The sequence below is a fragment of the Ursus americanus genome, chromosome 14 (genome assembly GCF_024610735.1).
Source record: "Ursus americanus isolate L20-20 chromosome 14, mUrsAme1.1.p, whole genome shotgun sequence".
NCBI lineage: Eukaryota > Metazoa > Chordata > Mammalia > Carnivora > Ursidae > Ursus > Ursus americanus.
In genome coordinates this window covers 28,912,391-28,929,321 of record NC_142140.1, presented here as the reverse complement: position 1 = coordinate 28,929,321, position 16,931 = coordinate 28,912,391, and the positions used below count along the sequence as shown (strand labels likewise).

The 16,931-nt window shown below is 42.7% G+C and overlaps 1 protein-coding gene across 6 annotated transcripts in view; it reads left to right on the top strand.

Annotated features, from left to right (window-relative positions):
• The window catches only part of PTPRG (protein tyrosine phosphatase receptor type G), a 684,348-nt gene that overhangs the window by 58,098 nt on the left and 609,319 nt on the right, over positions 1 to 16,931 (top strand). Inside the window, exon 1 of one of the 6 annotated variants that reach the window (XM_045807510.2) lies at positions 3,617 to 5,214. The exons of the other annotated variants lie outside the window; for them this stretch is intronic. Coding sequence (XP_045663466.2) covers positions 5,181 to 5,214 — 34 coding nt within the window. The 5' untranslated portion in view covers positions 3,617 to 5,180. Of the gene's footprint in view, positions 1 to 3,616; positions 5,215 to 16,931 lie in introns of those variants that run through there. 6 annotated transcript variants of the gene reach the window in all.

The window sequence follows — 16,931 nt, the reverse complement described above, 5'->3', positions numbered from 1 at the left end:
ATTTGCGAATACTGAACCACGCTTGCATCCCAGGTATGAATCCCACTTGATCGTGATGGATAATCCTTTTAATGTATTGTTGGATTCTATTAGCAAGTATCTTGTTGAGGATTTTGGCGTCCATATTCATTAGGGAAATCGGTCTGTAATTCTCCTTTTTGATGGGGTCTTTGCCTGGTTTGGGGATCAAGGTAATATTGGCCTCATAAAATGAGTTTGGTAGCTTTCCTTCTGTTTCTATTTTTTGAAATAGCTTTAGGAGAATAGGTATTATTTCTTCTTTGAATGTTTGGTAGAATTCCCCAGGAAAACCGTCTGGGCCTGGAGTTTTGTTATTTGGAAGGTTGTTTATCACTGACTCAATTTCTTCATAATTAATTGGCCTGTTTAAGGAATCAATTTCTTCTGGTTTCAATCTTGGTAGTTTATAGGTTTCCAGGAAGGATTCCATCTCTTCCAGATTGCTTAGTTTATTGGCATATAGCTGTTGATAAAAATTTCTAATAATCCTTCCAATTTCAATGGTGCTCGTCGTGACCTCTCCTTTTTCGTTCATAATTTTAATAATCTGGGTCCTTTCTCTTTTCTTTTGGATAAGTCTTGCCAGGGGTCTGTCAATTTTATTGATTCTCTCAAAGAACCAGCTTCTAGTCCTGTTGATCTGCTCTACTGTACTTCTGGTTTCTGCTTGATTGATTTCAGCTCTAATTTTGGTCAACTGCTTCCTCGTGCATGGATTAGGCCTGTCCCTCTGTTGCTGTTCCAGCTTCTTGAGGTGAGAATATAAAAACTGCATTTTAGATTTTTCTATTCTTTTGAGTGAGGCTTGGATGGCTATGTATTTCCCCCTTAGGACTGCCTTTGCAGTATCCCATAGGTTTTGGACTGTTGTATTTTCATTCTCATTGGTCTCCATAAATTGTTTAATTTGATTTTTGATTTCCTGGTTTATCGAGTCATTCCTGAGCAGGATGGTTCTTAGTCTCCAAGTGTTTGAGTTTCTTCCAAATTTTTCCTTGTGGTTGAGTTCCAATTTCAGAGCGTTGTGGTCTGAGAATATGCAGGGGATAATTTCAATCTTTCGGTATCGGTTGAGACCTGTTTTGTGTCCCAGAACATGGTCTATTCTTGAGAATGTTCCATGGGCATTAGAATAGAATGAGTATTCTTTGGTTCTGGGGTGTAGTGTTCTATATATATCTATGAGGTCCAACTCGTCGAGTATGGCATTCAAAGCCTTTGATTCTTTGCTTAGTTTTTGCCAGGGTGTTCTGTCTATTTCTGATAGTGGAGTGTTGAGGTCCCCTACTATTAATGTATTTTTATTTATATGTCTCTTTATTCTGGTTAAGAGTTGACTTGTGTATCTTGCTGCTCCCCTGTTGGGGGCATATATATTTATAATTGTCATATCCACTTGTTGAATACTTCCCTTAAGAATAATATAGTGCCCTTCTGCATCTCTAACTATAGTCTGTAGTTTAAAATCCAATTTATCTGATATGAGAATTGCTACCCCAGCTTTCTTTTGAGGTCCATTTGCGTGAAAGATGGTACTCCATCCCCTTACTCTCAGTCTGAATGCATCTTTGGGTTTGAAATGAGTCTCTTGTAGACAGCAAATGGATGGGTCATTTCTTTTTATCCAATCTGCAACCCTGTGGCGTTTTATGGGATGGTTCAAACCATTTACATTAAGACTGATTACTGAGAGATATGATTTTAATGTTGCCATGTTGCCAGTAAAGTCTTTGTTTGTATTGGCTGTGACTTTCTGTTCTGTATCACTCTTGGGGCCTTTTTACTTTTATAGAACCCCCCGTAATATCTCCTGTAGGGCTGGTTTCGTGGTTACGAAATTGGTTAGTGACTGGCGATTCTGAAATGTCTTTATTTCTCCATCAATTCTGAATGACAGCCTTGCTGGATAAAGGATCCTTGGCTGCATGTTTTTCTCTGAAAGAGCTTTAAATATGCTCCCCCAACCCTTTCTCTCATTCCAGGTCTGTGTAGACAGGTCTGACGTAATTCTGATGCTTTTGCCTTGGTACGTGAGAAATTTCTTTGCCCTGGCCGCTTTCAATACTGTATCCTTGCATCTAATATTTGCGAAATGCACTATGACGTGACGTGGCGTAGGTTTGTCATGGTTGAGCTTGGGAGGGGTCCTCTCTGCCTCTTGGATACGAATGTTTGTTTCCCTTGCTAGATTAGGGAAGTTTTCAGCTACAATTTGTTCAAATATCTCTTCTAGACCTCTGTTTTTCTCCACCCCCTCGGGGATGCCGATGATTCTAACATTGGATCGTTTCATTGAGTCAGTAATCTCCCGTAACCTACATTCGTGGGCGTGGATTTTTTTAAGACCATCTTCTATTTTCATTTTTTCCTCTATTAACCCATCCTCCAATTCACTAACCCGTTCCTCTGCTTCTGCGACCCTGGCCGTCAGAGCCTCTAGTTTTGCCTGCATTTGGCTCATAGAATTTTTAATTTCTGTCAGATTCGCTCTCATTTCTGTCCTTAGGGATTCTATATTCTCAGTAACCTTTTCGTTAATAGTTTTTTCAATTCTACTCATCATTTTGACCATCGTTACTCTGAATTCCATTTCTGATAATTTGGTTACATCCATATCCATTATTTCTGTGGCAGAGGCCACAGAATCACTGTCTTTTCTTTGCTGGGGGGGGCTTCTCCTTCTTGTCATTCTGATGAAGAGAGGTTGCGGGGTTTCCAGAGCCCAAATTATTGACTGGGTCCCAGGCCGTGCCCCTTGTTTTATAGGGATCTTAGGGATGTGGGCTTCTTCTTTAAAGATTTTATTTATTTATTTATGTGGCAGCCAACCAGCGAGAGAGGGAACAGAAGCAGGGGCGTGGGAGAGGAAGAAGCAGGCTCCCAGCGGAGGAGCCCGATGAGGGACTCCTTTCCGGAACGCTGGGATCACGCCCTAAGCCGAAGGCAGGCGCTCAATGACTGCGCCACCCAGGCGCCCGGGTTGTGGGCTTCTTGATTTTTCAGCCTGCCTTCTGTGTTCTGGGGGAGGGGCCTGCCGCGCCGATACTCAGGCAGCCATGTTTGGGTAGAGTCTCCGTGTCCCCTGCGAGGGGGATGGGGATGGGCACTCCCTGAGCCGGTATTTCCAGGCTTTTGTTCTCTGGCGGCTTTCCCTGGTGGTTTGCTGTGCCTCTTCTGAGAGTCAGCAGCAGCGGCCAAATTTCAGCCTCTGTCACGGAACAGAGGGATTGCGGCCCGTTCTCTACTAATGTTCTGGCCACTTTAACTCTGTCTCTGTTGGTGCTGCTCAACCCTGCAGCGTCCCGGGATGTGCGCCCCACACCCGGCGTCCCAGCCCTCACCTCCAGGGCCGGCGCGTCTCTGTCCTTTGTGTTTCTAACGCCGCCAGCCGCCAGCCGCCCCGCGTGCGCTCCCGGATCTCCCGGTCTCAGTCTGGATCCAGTGAGCGCACCGGGATTCCGGGGTTCCGCGAGATGCCTGGTGGCGCGCGCACCCGGCTCACGGTCTCAGTCTGCTGTTTTGCGGGTGCCGACCTCGAGCCCGCCCGCTCTCCCGTGCAAGTGGCTACCGCTTCCCGGCGCCCGAACGCGGCGGCTCCCTCCCCCTTCCGTTTATCTTCCGATATCTGTGCACGGATTCATGGCTCCCCGCTTCGTACCTCAATACTCAGCGCTGGAGATGTTCATTTGTAGAGATCCAGATGCGTCTTCCTGCGTCTCAGGCTGGTTCCGTGGTTGTTTAGGCTGGTCTGGTACCTATCCAGCTCCACTCGGGGGACCGGCTGAAAACGGTGTCTCCTACTCCTCCGCCATCTTAACTCCTCTCTTTTTTCTTTCTTTTGAGATGGGGAGATTTGAGTACTGATTCTCTGACTCACGGCATTATCGTTACTTTTTGGGTATGGACAAGGTGGCAGTTATGGAATTATATTTAAAAAGAGTCCTTATCTTTTAGTGATAGATACTGAGTTAGTTATGGAAAATCATGATGCCGGGAGTTACTTTAAAGTTAATCCAGCTTGAGTTGGGGAAAAAAATAAGATTTTTCATATATGATAAAATAAAGATTTTTCCTGTCTGATAATTTTTGAAGGCAGGAGATATTTATGTGGGAAATCTAATCTTTATTTTTGAATGTTTGAAAATTTCAATAGAAAATTAAAATGTAATAATAACCTACCTGTTTTCTACTCTCCATGATGACTGCTGACTTTACCAGACCTACTTCTTTTTAAGTATTCTTAGAGCAATAAATATTTTAATATATAACCTTTCACCTCAGAGTAATCTAAATATAAATATGGTCACTGACTTGCAGGAACCAAGCCTTAAAGAATTGACAGTTTTTTTTTTAATGACCCATTTTCCTTTATTTGAACTCAGCCCTGTGGAATAAAGGGGATGTTTTATTCATCAGACTCTACACTTTTTTTATTTTAGAATGCCTTTGTAGGAATTAGCAGGTGTTTAATTATCAATGGGAGGATTCTTTATTTGCTGAACGCAGTGGAAAGTCATTAAAAGAAGTTTAAAATATGAAAGAATCCAATGGGAGAACTTGGGAGAAATGAGTAAATCTGTTCTCCCGTGTCCTGGGTTTATTAAGGTCAAATGAGGTGCGGTTTAATGTTTTCCAGCTTCATTGTAAACTAAGCCAAAGGAAAATCTTTCTGCCCTTTGGTCAAACATTCCTGTGTGAAGAGAACACCAGCTACAATGGAACACTGCCACGGTTTTTTTGGGTCATACCTTAGCCCTCCAGTGCAGATAGTTGAGATAAGCCAGGATTTATGGACAGATTTATCACCGATTTCAGTTGTGGGGCATGACTTCCACTTCTGCATTTTCTTTTCATGCTATGAATATTTTTCTGGAGTGTCCACTGAGGAACAGAGCTACCCAGAGCTTACATTCTCTTGCTCTTTTGTCTAACTGGAACATAAACTGTCCCCTGCTCCTTCCCATCTGCCTCCTAACTTTCGCTTTTTCTAGCAGCGCTGCCCTATCCACTTCCAGTGTTGCCAGGCCCATGTGATGGTAAATTATTTGGATCTGGGGAAAAGGTGTGATTAAGTGGAAGCAGTTTGGAGATGGGGTGAGGGAGGGGAGAACAGCGACCATTGATCCAGCTCTGACCCTGTGCTTCATGGTCCTGAAGAAATGTCTACTTTATTTCATCCAACATTTCTGCAAGGTAGGAATCGCTTATATTTTATGAGGAAGGAAGGAAGCTCAGAGAGCTTGGATAGCTTGATTTGGGTCTCATGGTGCCTAAGCATCTTTGTTGGTTAATGCACCCAGGTCTGTGCAAAGTTGTGTTTGTAACCAACACGCCATATGCATTCTCCAGGGTGTAGATAATGAGGACAGTTTTTCATTGAGACAATGACTATTTATTTTCACCATGATGTTGCTTCTTATGGACTCCACATGGGAAGCTGAGGGGCAGGAGGAGGGACCCTGGGAGATGAGCGTTTGTGACTTTGTGTAGTTCACCTTGGGTGCATGCACGGACTTCAAGATTGCCTAAATTAGATCTGTAGCTCACTTATTTTCTGGATGAAAGAGGGGCACAGGAAGGACAGACAGACAGACAGTGGTAGTTTGGTTACTGTGAAATGGCTTCTTCAGCTCTTCGTCTATATTGCTGCTTTGTTTTAACCTCGAAGGTGAAAGGTCTCCATGATGTCATACAGAGAGAGCTTTGTGAATAAAGTTGCTTACCAACCTCGTGCATCGACAGGAAAGCAATATCCTAAAGCTTGCAGCTGTCATTGCTTTTGTGGTCTCTCGTAAGAAGGAGATGAAAAGGGCAATAGTTTACTGTGGATTCTTTTCAAGGCACATGGAGTTTGTGAAGTAATGCTAAATGGTGGGTCGCCGTTGACCTGGAGGTTCTCCAAGTTCACTGGCGTCGCAAGTGTGCTCGTCTTTTGCTCTGGGCTCATTTTCTCTTCAGGAGCTGTTCCATCAGGCTGCTGAGGAGCGCTGTGCCAGGAGCGAAACGTTGGAAAACGGTTAGAAGGTGGATGGAGAACAGCAATTTCAAGTAATGGACAGTAAATCATAGGATTGGAGAAGTTACTCGGGCTGCGGTAATGTGCCCAAAGATGCTGAGTAGGGGCTGGTGACTGAGGCGTGCATTTAAGTGGTATTTCTTGGCCACAGGGCAGTGGGAATTGGTCAGCTAGATGTGTGCTTTAAATGGATGATCTTATTGGTGGGAAATAAAATGATGGGGAGAGAAGTGTAGGCTTGCTTCCTGGACCTTATTCCGGACCTTTTTTACGGAGTTGTTGGCCAGAGCATATTTTGGGATGAGGAGGTTGGCGTGACCTTCATTCTAAGGTAGTGAACTTGAGCTAACTCATTTAATCCGAACGAATTCTGCTATTCCGGTTTTCTGCCTTTTTATATGAATATGAGAGCCACATAGGAATAAAACATTCCCATGTTTTCCTCAGTGTTTTTGGTACTAAACTATGAAATACCTGATTAATAATACTTGAGCATTCCATGCTTTTTTATGAATAGTGAGTTTTTTCTAAGTTAGAGATATTTTCTTGTCCACCCCAATCAGAAAAAAAAAAATTAACTGTCTTCCTTTGGAGAGCTCTTTGGGGGATCCTTTTAAAGACTGGCTCCGTTGAAGGAATTTTCCAGTTCAGTTGACATGCTTTGCAGTGTTCGCGGTTTCACATGGTTCAAAATATTTATCATCTCAAGTTTCTTTGACAACAAGGGTAGAAAGAAGAATTCGTGTACTTTCCCCGAAGTAGTATGATAATTGTCAAACCCTTAGAGAATGTATCTCGATGAGGGAGGAGGACATCCTGTCATTTGCAACAACATGGAGGGACCGTGCTAAATGAGTTACATCAGAGAAGAAACAAGTACTATATGATGTTTTTTATTTATTTATTCATTCATTCAATAGAGCGAGAGTGTGAGTGAAGAGTGGGGGGAGTGGCAGAGGGCGAGGGAGAGAGAGAACTCAGGGCTTGATGACTTGAGTGGAAATCAAGAGTCAGACCCCTAACCGACTGAGCTACCCGGGCACCCCCCTATATGATATCACTTAAATGTGGAATCTAAAAATTCCCAAATGCTTTATCTCAGTTGCTCATCCTGACATACAGTAGCCTTTATAGCATGGGTACTATTACCTCCCCTTACATAAAAGAAAATTAAATCAGCAACTTGTCTGTGGACACAAATATTTATACACAAGTATTAAGTATAGCGAGTACCTAGAAGTTAACATGTGTGCCAGTTCTTTCTCTGATTCAGACCTTTAGCCACGATATCATACTGCTGTCTTACAGAGTCTGGCTTCCCGGCTTTGTTTTCTAGACATTTCCGTGTATCCTTCAAAGTGGGTAGGGACTTAACCATGAAGTTCTGCCAACCAGATCAAGAGCCATGGATTCTATAGAAGGTGTAAAACATCAACCACCACAGAATATGTGCCTGATTAGGGTCTGGGTTCAAATCTTCCGATTCTGTTTCTTTCTATCCAGAATGCCTGTTGCACTTGTTTTTTTTCTAAACTCGTACTCTGATGTTTTAATTGAAGTGTAGCCTCCAACGTGAAGCCGTTCCCGATCTCAAAAAAACAGGTTTCCCCCCCTTTTGTGGCCCTTGTATCTTGCATATGGCTTCACTGACACATAAATGTTTTCACAGTTATTTTCCTTAAACTGTGTAAGTTCTGCAGAGAGGCTATTTTTAAATCTGCATAGCACAGTAGTTCTCAAACTTCGCACATCAGAATTATCCAGGACTCTTTTTATTTTTATTTTTTTAAATTTTATTTATTTGAGAGAGAGCCAGAGAGAGCACAAACAGGGGGTGGGGCAGAGGGAGTAGCAGACTCCCTGCTGAGCAGGGAGCCCCACGTGGGGCTTGATCCCAGGACCCTGAGATCATGACCCTGAGCAAAAGGCAGATGCTTCATTGACTGAGTCACCCAGGCGCCCCCATCCAGGACTCTTTAAAACAGAGACTGCTGAGCCCCACCCACCAGAGGTTCTGACTCAGTAGGTCTCTGGTGGGGCCCCCGAATCTGCATGTCCAACAAGGTCCCTGTTGATGTTGATGCTGCTGGCCTGGACCACACTTTGAGAACCGCTCATCTGTCAGCAGACATAGAAACATGTTAAATGGGCAGCTTGCTCTAGACTGCTGTTGATGCCTCAGAACAAGTTGCTGATAAGTTTTCAGCAGAAAGAGTGATAGACTAGTAATCTTGGGTATGAAACTGATTCCCACACAGCACAGAGGGTCAGAAGAGCCTACAGAAATACACTGCAGGTTTTCGTCTACCCCTCCAGTCTCTGTAACCAGTTCTTTCGGACGGACAGAGGAAATAGAGAAGCCGACTTTGAACTTCGAATGAGAAAAGGAACTTCACATTTCTGTGTCTTCTGCTTTGAGTTTATAGGTACTTTTACGTGTTTATCAAAAATACAAAAACTAATTTTAATTTGTGTTATTTTGGGAAAGAGGATAGCACATGATAGGAATTAGACTTGGATTTTAGGCATTCCCATTTTATAGGAACCATTTCATTTAAAATAATTGCCCCCTGATGTAATCAAATTAATTCATTAGTGTACTTCAGTAAAATAATTTCTCATTTTGTAGTATAAAAATTTATTTTATTTTATTTTTTATTTTTTAGATTTTATTTATTTATTTATTTAACAGAGAGACAGCCAGCGAGAGAGGGAACATAGGCAGGGGGAGTGGGAGAGGAAGAAGCAGACTCCCAGCGGAGGAGCCTGATGTGGGGCTTGATCCCAGGACTCTGGGATCATGCCCTGAGCCGAAGGCAGATGCTTAATGACTGCGCCACCCAGGCGCCCCAAGTATAAAAAAATTGAAATAAATAAGCCAAACTCGTAAAAACAGAGTAAAATGGTGGCTACTAGAGCATGAGGGGAGGGGTGGAGGGGTAAGGCAGAGGTTTAAGGGTACAAACGTCCCCTGTATAGTAAATAAGCCCTAGAGACCTAATGCACACTACCGTGAATATAGACGATGTTGTATTATAATTAACAAACTTGCTAAGAGACTAGAACTTAATTATTCCAACCACTGAAAGAAGAATAATTAAGTAATGTGGTAGAGGTGTTAATTATCGCTACAATGGCAATCATAGTACAATCTATAAATGTAAAAAATTAACAAGTTGTATATCTTCAATTTGCACATTATTTGTCAGTAAAAGGGAAAATGTATCTTGGAAGATTAACTTAAGTCAAATCTTGAGACTCTTTGGGGGTAAGAACTGTTAATATTGTGTTGAGAAATCCAAACTAAGAGTTCTGGTTTTACTGCCTAGAAATTGTAGTTAAAACAAACAAAATGTTAGCAGCTTTTTGCCAGATGTAAAGATCCTCCCAGGCTTGTTAGGTGAGTGTATTATTTTCTAAAAATTACATTTGTTATATGCAAATCCATGTCGCCAACGTTTTTAAGGTCTTTGTTTTCATAAATAGTTTGAATTCTGTAAGGATGTTTATTTTACTCACGTGTTGAGGGGACTCTTAATCAGTAGGAAAAAGGGAAATTTCAAACACATGAAAAGCTTCCTCTTTTTCAGTGATGTAGGCACTGGAAGTACAGATACGAACAAGATATGGACCCTCTTTTCAAAGGAATTTATAGTCTAGTGACAAAGATGGACATGTTGATAATCAATTGCAATAAAATGATGTAGATACTCTGACTGTGGCCTGCAGTGGGGGCAGTGGGAGCCCGTAAATAGGGAATGACCAGGTCTGCAGAGGTGAGGTTTGCGTCTCGTGTCTAGAAGAAGTGATAAGATACACAGATAATGCTTATAATACCGAATAGAAAGTGGTAGGTATTAAAGGAGGTAGACCGATAAAGTGCTCCTTTTTTCTAGAGAAAGAAATTACTTCTGTTTTAGGAGATTAGGGAAGGCCTCAGGAAGAATGATAATGTTGCTGTACATTCAGCAGCAAATTTCAGTTTGCAAAGAGCTTTCAAATGTATCATCTAGGGGGCAGCTGAGCTATAGTAGATATTGGTTCAGAGAGGTAGGGTGGCATACTGAGGGTCACACAGCAGTGATTACGCAACCATGTGTTTGAGGTCAGCGTTCCTGACCATTTATTCCACAGAGAAGCAGAGTGATCACCTCGTATCACTTCCCTTCATTCCTCCTCCTTTCCCTGCCCAGTGGATTCCCAACACATACCAGGGTAAAGCTTTTACTCTGGACCATGCCTGCAAGGTCTTGTATGGTTGGAGCCCTGTCTTCCCCTGCAGGGACTGGCCTTGGATAAGCCCCCTTGCTTGCCCTGCACACTGGCTGATTTAAGAACACAACACTCCTGTTTTCATACCAGAATTCTTTTTTTTTTTTTTAAGATTTTATTTATTTATTCGACAGAGATAGAGACAGCCAGCGAGAGAGGGAACACAAGCAGGGGGAGTGGGAGAGGAAAAAGCAGGCTCATAGCGGAGGAGCCCGATGTGGGGCTCGACCCCATAACGCCGGGATCACGCCCTGAGCCGAAGGCAGACGCCCAACCGCTGTGCCACCCAGGCGCCCCTTCATCCCAGAATTCTTATACATGCTTCTGCAGTTGTGTGGAAATTACACAGAAACTAGGGCAGTTGGCTGGCGCAGTAAGAAGAGCCTACAACTCTTGATCTTGGGGTTGTGAGTTAGAGTCTTATGCCAGTTGTAGAGATCACTTAATAAATAAATATTAAAAAAAAAAAAAAGGAAACGACACAGAAACTAATCCCCCACCCCGTGCCCCTTCTTGTTTTGGTTCATTGTTAGACTATTACCTCCTCAGAGACTTCCTTGACCTCTGCATCTAAGGCACACCCCACCTTCCCATCAGCCTCCATCTCTCTTCTCTGTGTTACATTTGTTAAGACGGTTAGCGCTACCGGAAATTACAATTTTTTTTGTTCATCTGTTGTGTTGTATTCCCTCTACAATGTGAGTTTCATGGAGGGAGGCGGTAGGGAATTTTTGTTCACTGCTATTTCCCTAGTGCCTGGTATCGATATAGGAAGTACTTGATAAGTGTATATTAAATGAACAAATGAGTCTTTTAAGTGCTTAAGGTATGATTGAGATAGTCTTCCAAGAGCCACAAATGGACATCCTCGGAATGACTATAATTTCCTGCGAGTAGATTGGGAATCTGGGATTTTTTTTGGGACAAGGTTGATGTGAAACACAGATTTTAATTGCATTTTTGGATTGTTCATTGCTAATGTACAGCAATACGATTGATTTTTGTGTATTTATTTTGTATCCTGCAACCTTGCTGAACTTCAGCTTTGTTGAATTATTAGCTCTGATGGGGTTTTTTGGTGGATTCCTTAGAATTTTCTATATACAAGATCGTGCCCTCTGCAAATAGAGATAGTTTTACTTTTTCTTTTCAAATCTGCATGCCTTTTATTTCTTTTTTCTTGCTTAATTACCCTGGTTGGAACCTTCAGTGTAGAAGTGAACCGAAGTGGTCCTTAGAAGAGAAGTGGTGAGCAGACACCCTCACACTATTCTTGAATGTAGTGGGAAGACGTAGTCCTATAGCATTGATGGTGATAGCTTTGGGGTTTTTGTGGATGCCCTTTATCAGGTCGAGTAAGTTCCCTTTTTTTCCTGTTTGTTGAGTGTTTTTACTATGAAAGGGTGTTGGGTTTTGTCAAGTGATTTTTCTGTGGAAAACTAAACGTTTAGACTAGCATTTTCTTTTTCTTTTTTTTTTTAAGATTTTGTTTATTTATTTATTTGAGAGAGAGAGAAAAAGAGAGAGCAAGCGAGAGCATAGATCAGGGAGGAGGGGGAGAATCAGACTACCCGCCGAGCAGGAAGCCCCATGTGGGATTCAATCCCAGGACCCTGGGATCATGACCTGAGCCAAAGGCAGATGCTTAACGGACTGAGCCACCCAGGTGTGCCCTAGCATTTTTCTTTTTAAAGCACAGATTGCAAGACAAAAGTTTTCTTGTTGACTTGCAGCAGAGATTTGGGAGTTTCCCCCTTTCCTTCCGTGAGTTCCCGAACTGCCCGGGCAGCGTTGGTCGCAGGGTGAACTGTCTGAGAGGACGTCTCCCTGTAAGTCGCAGGCATAGCGTGCTGGCCCGTGGTGTCGTACCTGCCGTGCACACTGCTGCCATGTTTGTTTTGCGGGTGTAATACTGTCAGAGCAGTGTTGAATGAGCTGATTTCGAGCTGTTGATATAGTTCCGACCTTGGCAGTTCTCTAATCTCCTCGAAGCTTTAGTGTTTGATTGCACTGGTTTGCCCTGCAAATAGTCAACGGTGTAAGTGATCTCAAAGTGAGAATATATCTAAAGCCTGTATTTATAATAGACAAGGTTCGAAGGAGAGCTGAGACCTTGTAAAACACACATATGGACTTCCTAAGCATGTAATAAAGACTTAACTTCTACTCGTTGGAGCCTGTCAAACAGCCATATTACGAGCGTGATTTGGTGGCATGGGACTTCTATTCTTGATGTTAAAATAACATCCAGCAAAGTGAGTTGGTGTGAAAACAAGCTGTCAACTGTAAGAATAAGGGTAAGGTAGGATATCCATAAACTCATATTGTGTTCATTTAGCAAGTTCAGTAGTTTGAAGCATATTAGTTTTTTGTTAGGAGTGTCTTACTGTCCGATATTGCCCCGTACCTTCATTAAGTTATTAAAGTAGCACTAGTGTTTCTTAGACCTCTTGGATATTTATTGGAAAACAACATACATGCTGGGATCTCTGTTTTGCAGAGAGTCTGCCCTTTTTATTTTTATTTTTTTATTTTTTTTATTTTTATTTATTTATTTTTTTTAAAGATTTTATTTATTTATTCAACAGAGACAGAGACAGCCAGCGAGAGAGGGAACACAAGCAGGGGGAGTGGGAGAGGAAGAAGCAGGCTCATAGCGGAGGAGCCTGATGTGGGGCTCGATCCCATAACGCCAGGATCACGCCCTGAGCCAAAGGCAGACGCCTAACCGTTGTGCCACCCAGGTGCCCCTATTTTTATTTTTTTTAAAGATTTTATTTATTTATTTGACAGAGAGACAGCCAGCCAGGTAGGGAACACAAGCAGGGGGAGTGGGAGAGGAGGAAGCAGGCTTCCAGCGGAGGAGCCTGATATGGGGCTCGATCCCACAACACCGGGATCATGCCCTGAGCCGAAGGCAGATGCTTAACGACTGAGCCACCCAGGCGCCCCTACCCTTTTTAATCAGTGAATGCTACTGGATAGTATTTTAGTTTTAGTTAGAAGTTTTTCTATTATCGTCCATGTAGTGTTACTAAAAATGCTGATATGGTATGCTTTTGACTCATATGGCTAAAAATTCACTGAGATCTTATGAGAAAGGGCCTCATCATTTTGCTGTTGAATTCTTACCAATTAGTCTATAAAGTATTGATTTATGTTATTATTATTAACTCCATTATAGAAAATAAAAAGCTGAATTTCGGGCTGATTGCTTCCCTAAGGCCATATTACGAATTGGTACGGAGAATGGATTTGATTGCAGGCAGCCTGCCGCCCTATTTTGTGTTCTCAAACATATCCAAATTCAGTGATTAATTCTTCAGTTACTTAAGTGTCATCCACGGCAGATATTAGAATTTTAGTATTTAGCGAGAACTTCTTGGAGCTTTCAGCCTATAAATGAAAATCCCTTTGCTTGTGTTCTTCCCCGTAAAGCCAGGTGGTCTCTGCTTGAACGCTTCCAGCACTGAAGCGCTTACTACTTCATGTTGGCAAACTTTTTCATTATTCTTCCTTATTTTGAGCCAACTTATAGGTCAGATTGTTTTCCTAGAATTATAGCGTACAGGATTCTCCCACTATCCCAAAGTAGAGTGTTTCTTTCATCGGACTCTTTTGTAAGCCGAGATGGCGTAAAGCCAAGAAGCAATTACCATTAACTTATGTGAAAAAATTTTTGAGCATTCCCAAACCCAAAAAATAACCTGTTTTAGGTTTTTCTGATACCTGAGGACATAACTTGCTTACGGATGCACAGAATACATCAAGATAAAGCACAGATGCTCATAGACACAGTTCAAAGCTGTGGTGGCTTGATGCTGAGATGCCGAGTGCGTTCAGGGAGGAGCTGCTCAGGGTACGTACTGCCTCTGTAAGGCTTGCTGCAAAACAGACAACAGACACAATTTTTGCTTTTCACCTTTTTCTATAAAAGCAAAAATCCCCTTCAAATTTCTTTTGGTTGGTGAAAATAGGTACAAATGCAGGTCTTTCTTGAAAGCAAAGTGGTGTAGAATTTCTGGGGATATTTCTATTGCTATCACTGTTTATTTCTTAAAAGATTGATTTCTTTATTACTTCAAAGAGAAAGAGAGAGCGTGCAGGAGTGTGCACGGGGGTGGGGGGCAGAGGGTGAGGGAGAGAATCTCAAGTAGACTCCCTGCCGAACATGGAACCTGACGTCGGGCTTCATCTCACGACCCTAAGATCATGACCTGAGCTGAAATCACGAGTCAGATGCTTCACTGACTGAGCCATCCAGGTGCCCCTGCTATCTCTGTTTAAACACAGAGACAACTAAATGCTCCAGATGTTTTTTTGTTGTTGTTTTTGGGAACAGCTTTATTGAGATAACTTCATATACCATCAGTTCACCCATCTAATATTCACAGTCGTGCAACCATTACAACAATCAGTTTTAGAACATTTTCAGCACCCTCCAAAGAAACCCACAGACTGTTAGCAGAAACCTCCCAGTTTTCCCTCCTAGTCCTAGCCATTACTAATCTGCTTACCCTTTGTATCAATTTGCCCATTCTGGACACTTCATAGAAATGAAACCACATGACATGTGACCTTTTGTGATTGGCTTCTTTCACTGAGCATAATGCTTTCAAGGTTCATTCATTTCGTATGTATCAGAACTGCATTCCTTTTTATGGACAAATAATTGTCCACTTATGAATATACCACATTATGTTTATGCATTCATCACCCGATGAACATTTGAGTAGTTTCCATTTTTTTGGCTCTTATGAGTAATGCTGGTATGAACGTTTGTTCCGAATTACTTTGGACAGAACAGTCTGGTTTCTCCCCGGTCCTGCATTGTATTTACTTGTTGGTTCGTCTGAGTCTTCTATTTCACGTGGTAAAATCTCGTATTGTGGGTTGTAGTCTGGTTTCACCTTGCTGGATGTTTGAAATTTGGGTTCTTTGATCTTCTGTGTGTTCTGTTCATTCTAGCCTTGTGCACTGTGCCAGGTGATTAAATCTCCACTCTCTGTCTTCCCTGAAATCAGAGATCCAAATGCTCTTCGGTACAGAGGGGCTTCTCTGCCACGTGGCCTGTGACTGTGGAGGAGACAGGGCCACCTCCTTCCAGCCCCTGGTCTGTGCACAGGTTGGGGACTAACACACTTTTATGTTAATATGAAGTATTTTTAAGTTATAAAAACATTTAAAAAAACATTTCTGCCGGCACCAAAGTGTTCTGGTATGACGGGGTGATCTATGCCATGTCTTATCTCTAGTTAGGTTAGGCAATTGCTTCATGTTCCAGCACAGACCAGAATTTGAATTCTGGCCCTTGCATCCCTTATTACCAGGATGACCTTGGGCAAAGTTACAGGAAGCTTGGTTAATGTTCTCTGGAAAATGAGGATCAGAGAAGATTTACTTCCCGAGGTCGTGGAGAGGGGTGAACGAAGGAATCCACACAGAGTCCTGATTGGGTGCCAGGCACCCTGGTGAGGGCTGTATTTCAAGGAAGAAAATGGGAGCCAGAGAATTTTCTGTGACTTTCTCAATGCCAAAGCTAGAGCTACCACACATCAGGTCGAGCGCCTCCTGGTCCTTCGGAGCCTTGTTCCCGTTTCGGTTTCTGAAGGAAATGAAGCTGTTGGTGATATCGGAGCACACACCTGTGGGACTTTAGATTCCTTAGGAGTTGACCAGGTTCTGCACTGCCTCATCCTCAGCACTTTTGCCTGTGAGTTTCTCATTGTTGGTCACACGCCACAAAGATGTCACTCACATCTTCAAGGGCTGCAGGTCACCATCCAGAGAAAACTGCCCAGGCACATAGCCCTGCCCCTGTGATGGGCATAAGTGAGGATAGCCATCTTCTCATTCAAGGCTGTGCATTATTATTCATTCAGACTGGAATAATCTCGTGAAGAGAACTGTGTGTTATCGCTGCGTGGTAATTGGATTCAGTTTATCACCTGGAGCTGTGACTCAGTCTTGTGGAATTCTAAGGACATCGTTGAAAGAAAACATGTCTGCTTGCTTTTTTAAAAGGGTGTGTGTTGGCCTTCCATTTGTCAGACCTTCCACCGTTATTTTCTTTTTCTTTTTTTTTAAAGATTTTATTTATTTATTTGACAGAGATAGAGACAGCCAGCGAGAGAGGGAACACAAGCAGGGGGAGTGGGAGAGGAAGAAGCAGGCTCATAGCGGAGGAGCCTGATGTGGGGCTCGATCCCATAACGCCGGGATCATGCCCTGAGCCAAAGGCAGACGCCCAACCGCTGTGCCACCTAGGCGCCCCCATTATTTTCTTTTTTTAAAGATTTTATTTGTAAGCAAGCTCTCCGCCCAACGTGGGGCTCGAACTCACAACCCGGAGATTAAGAGTCGCACGCTCCACCGACTGAGCCCACCAGGAGCTCCCAGCCACTGTTTCCAAGGTGTGGTACCAAGTTACTCTCTGGTGATATCCAGGTAGCCTCGCCCTTTGCGGCCTTAGAAAAACTGAAAGGGCTGAGGGAAGAGAAGCATCTTATTGCTAATTCTCTTCAGATGCTGCAGTGGAACTGATACCTGATGTTTTTTGTATTCAAGATGAAGGATATTTAAGTCAATATTTGTGTGTAGGTTTTGTTTTTGTTTTTTTTTT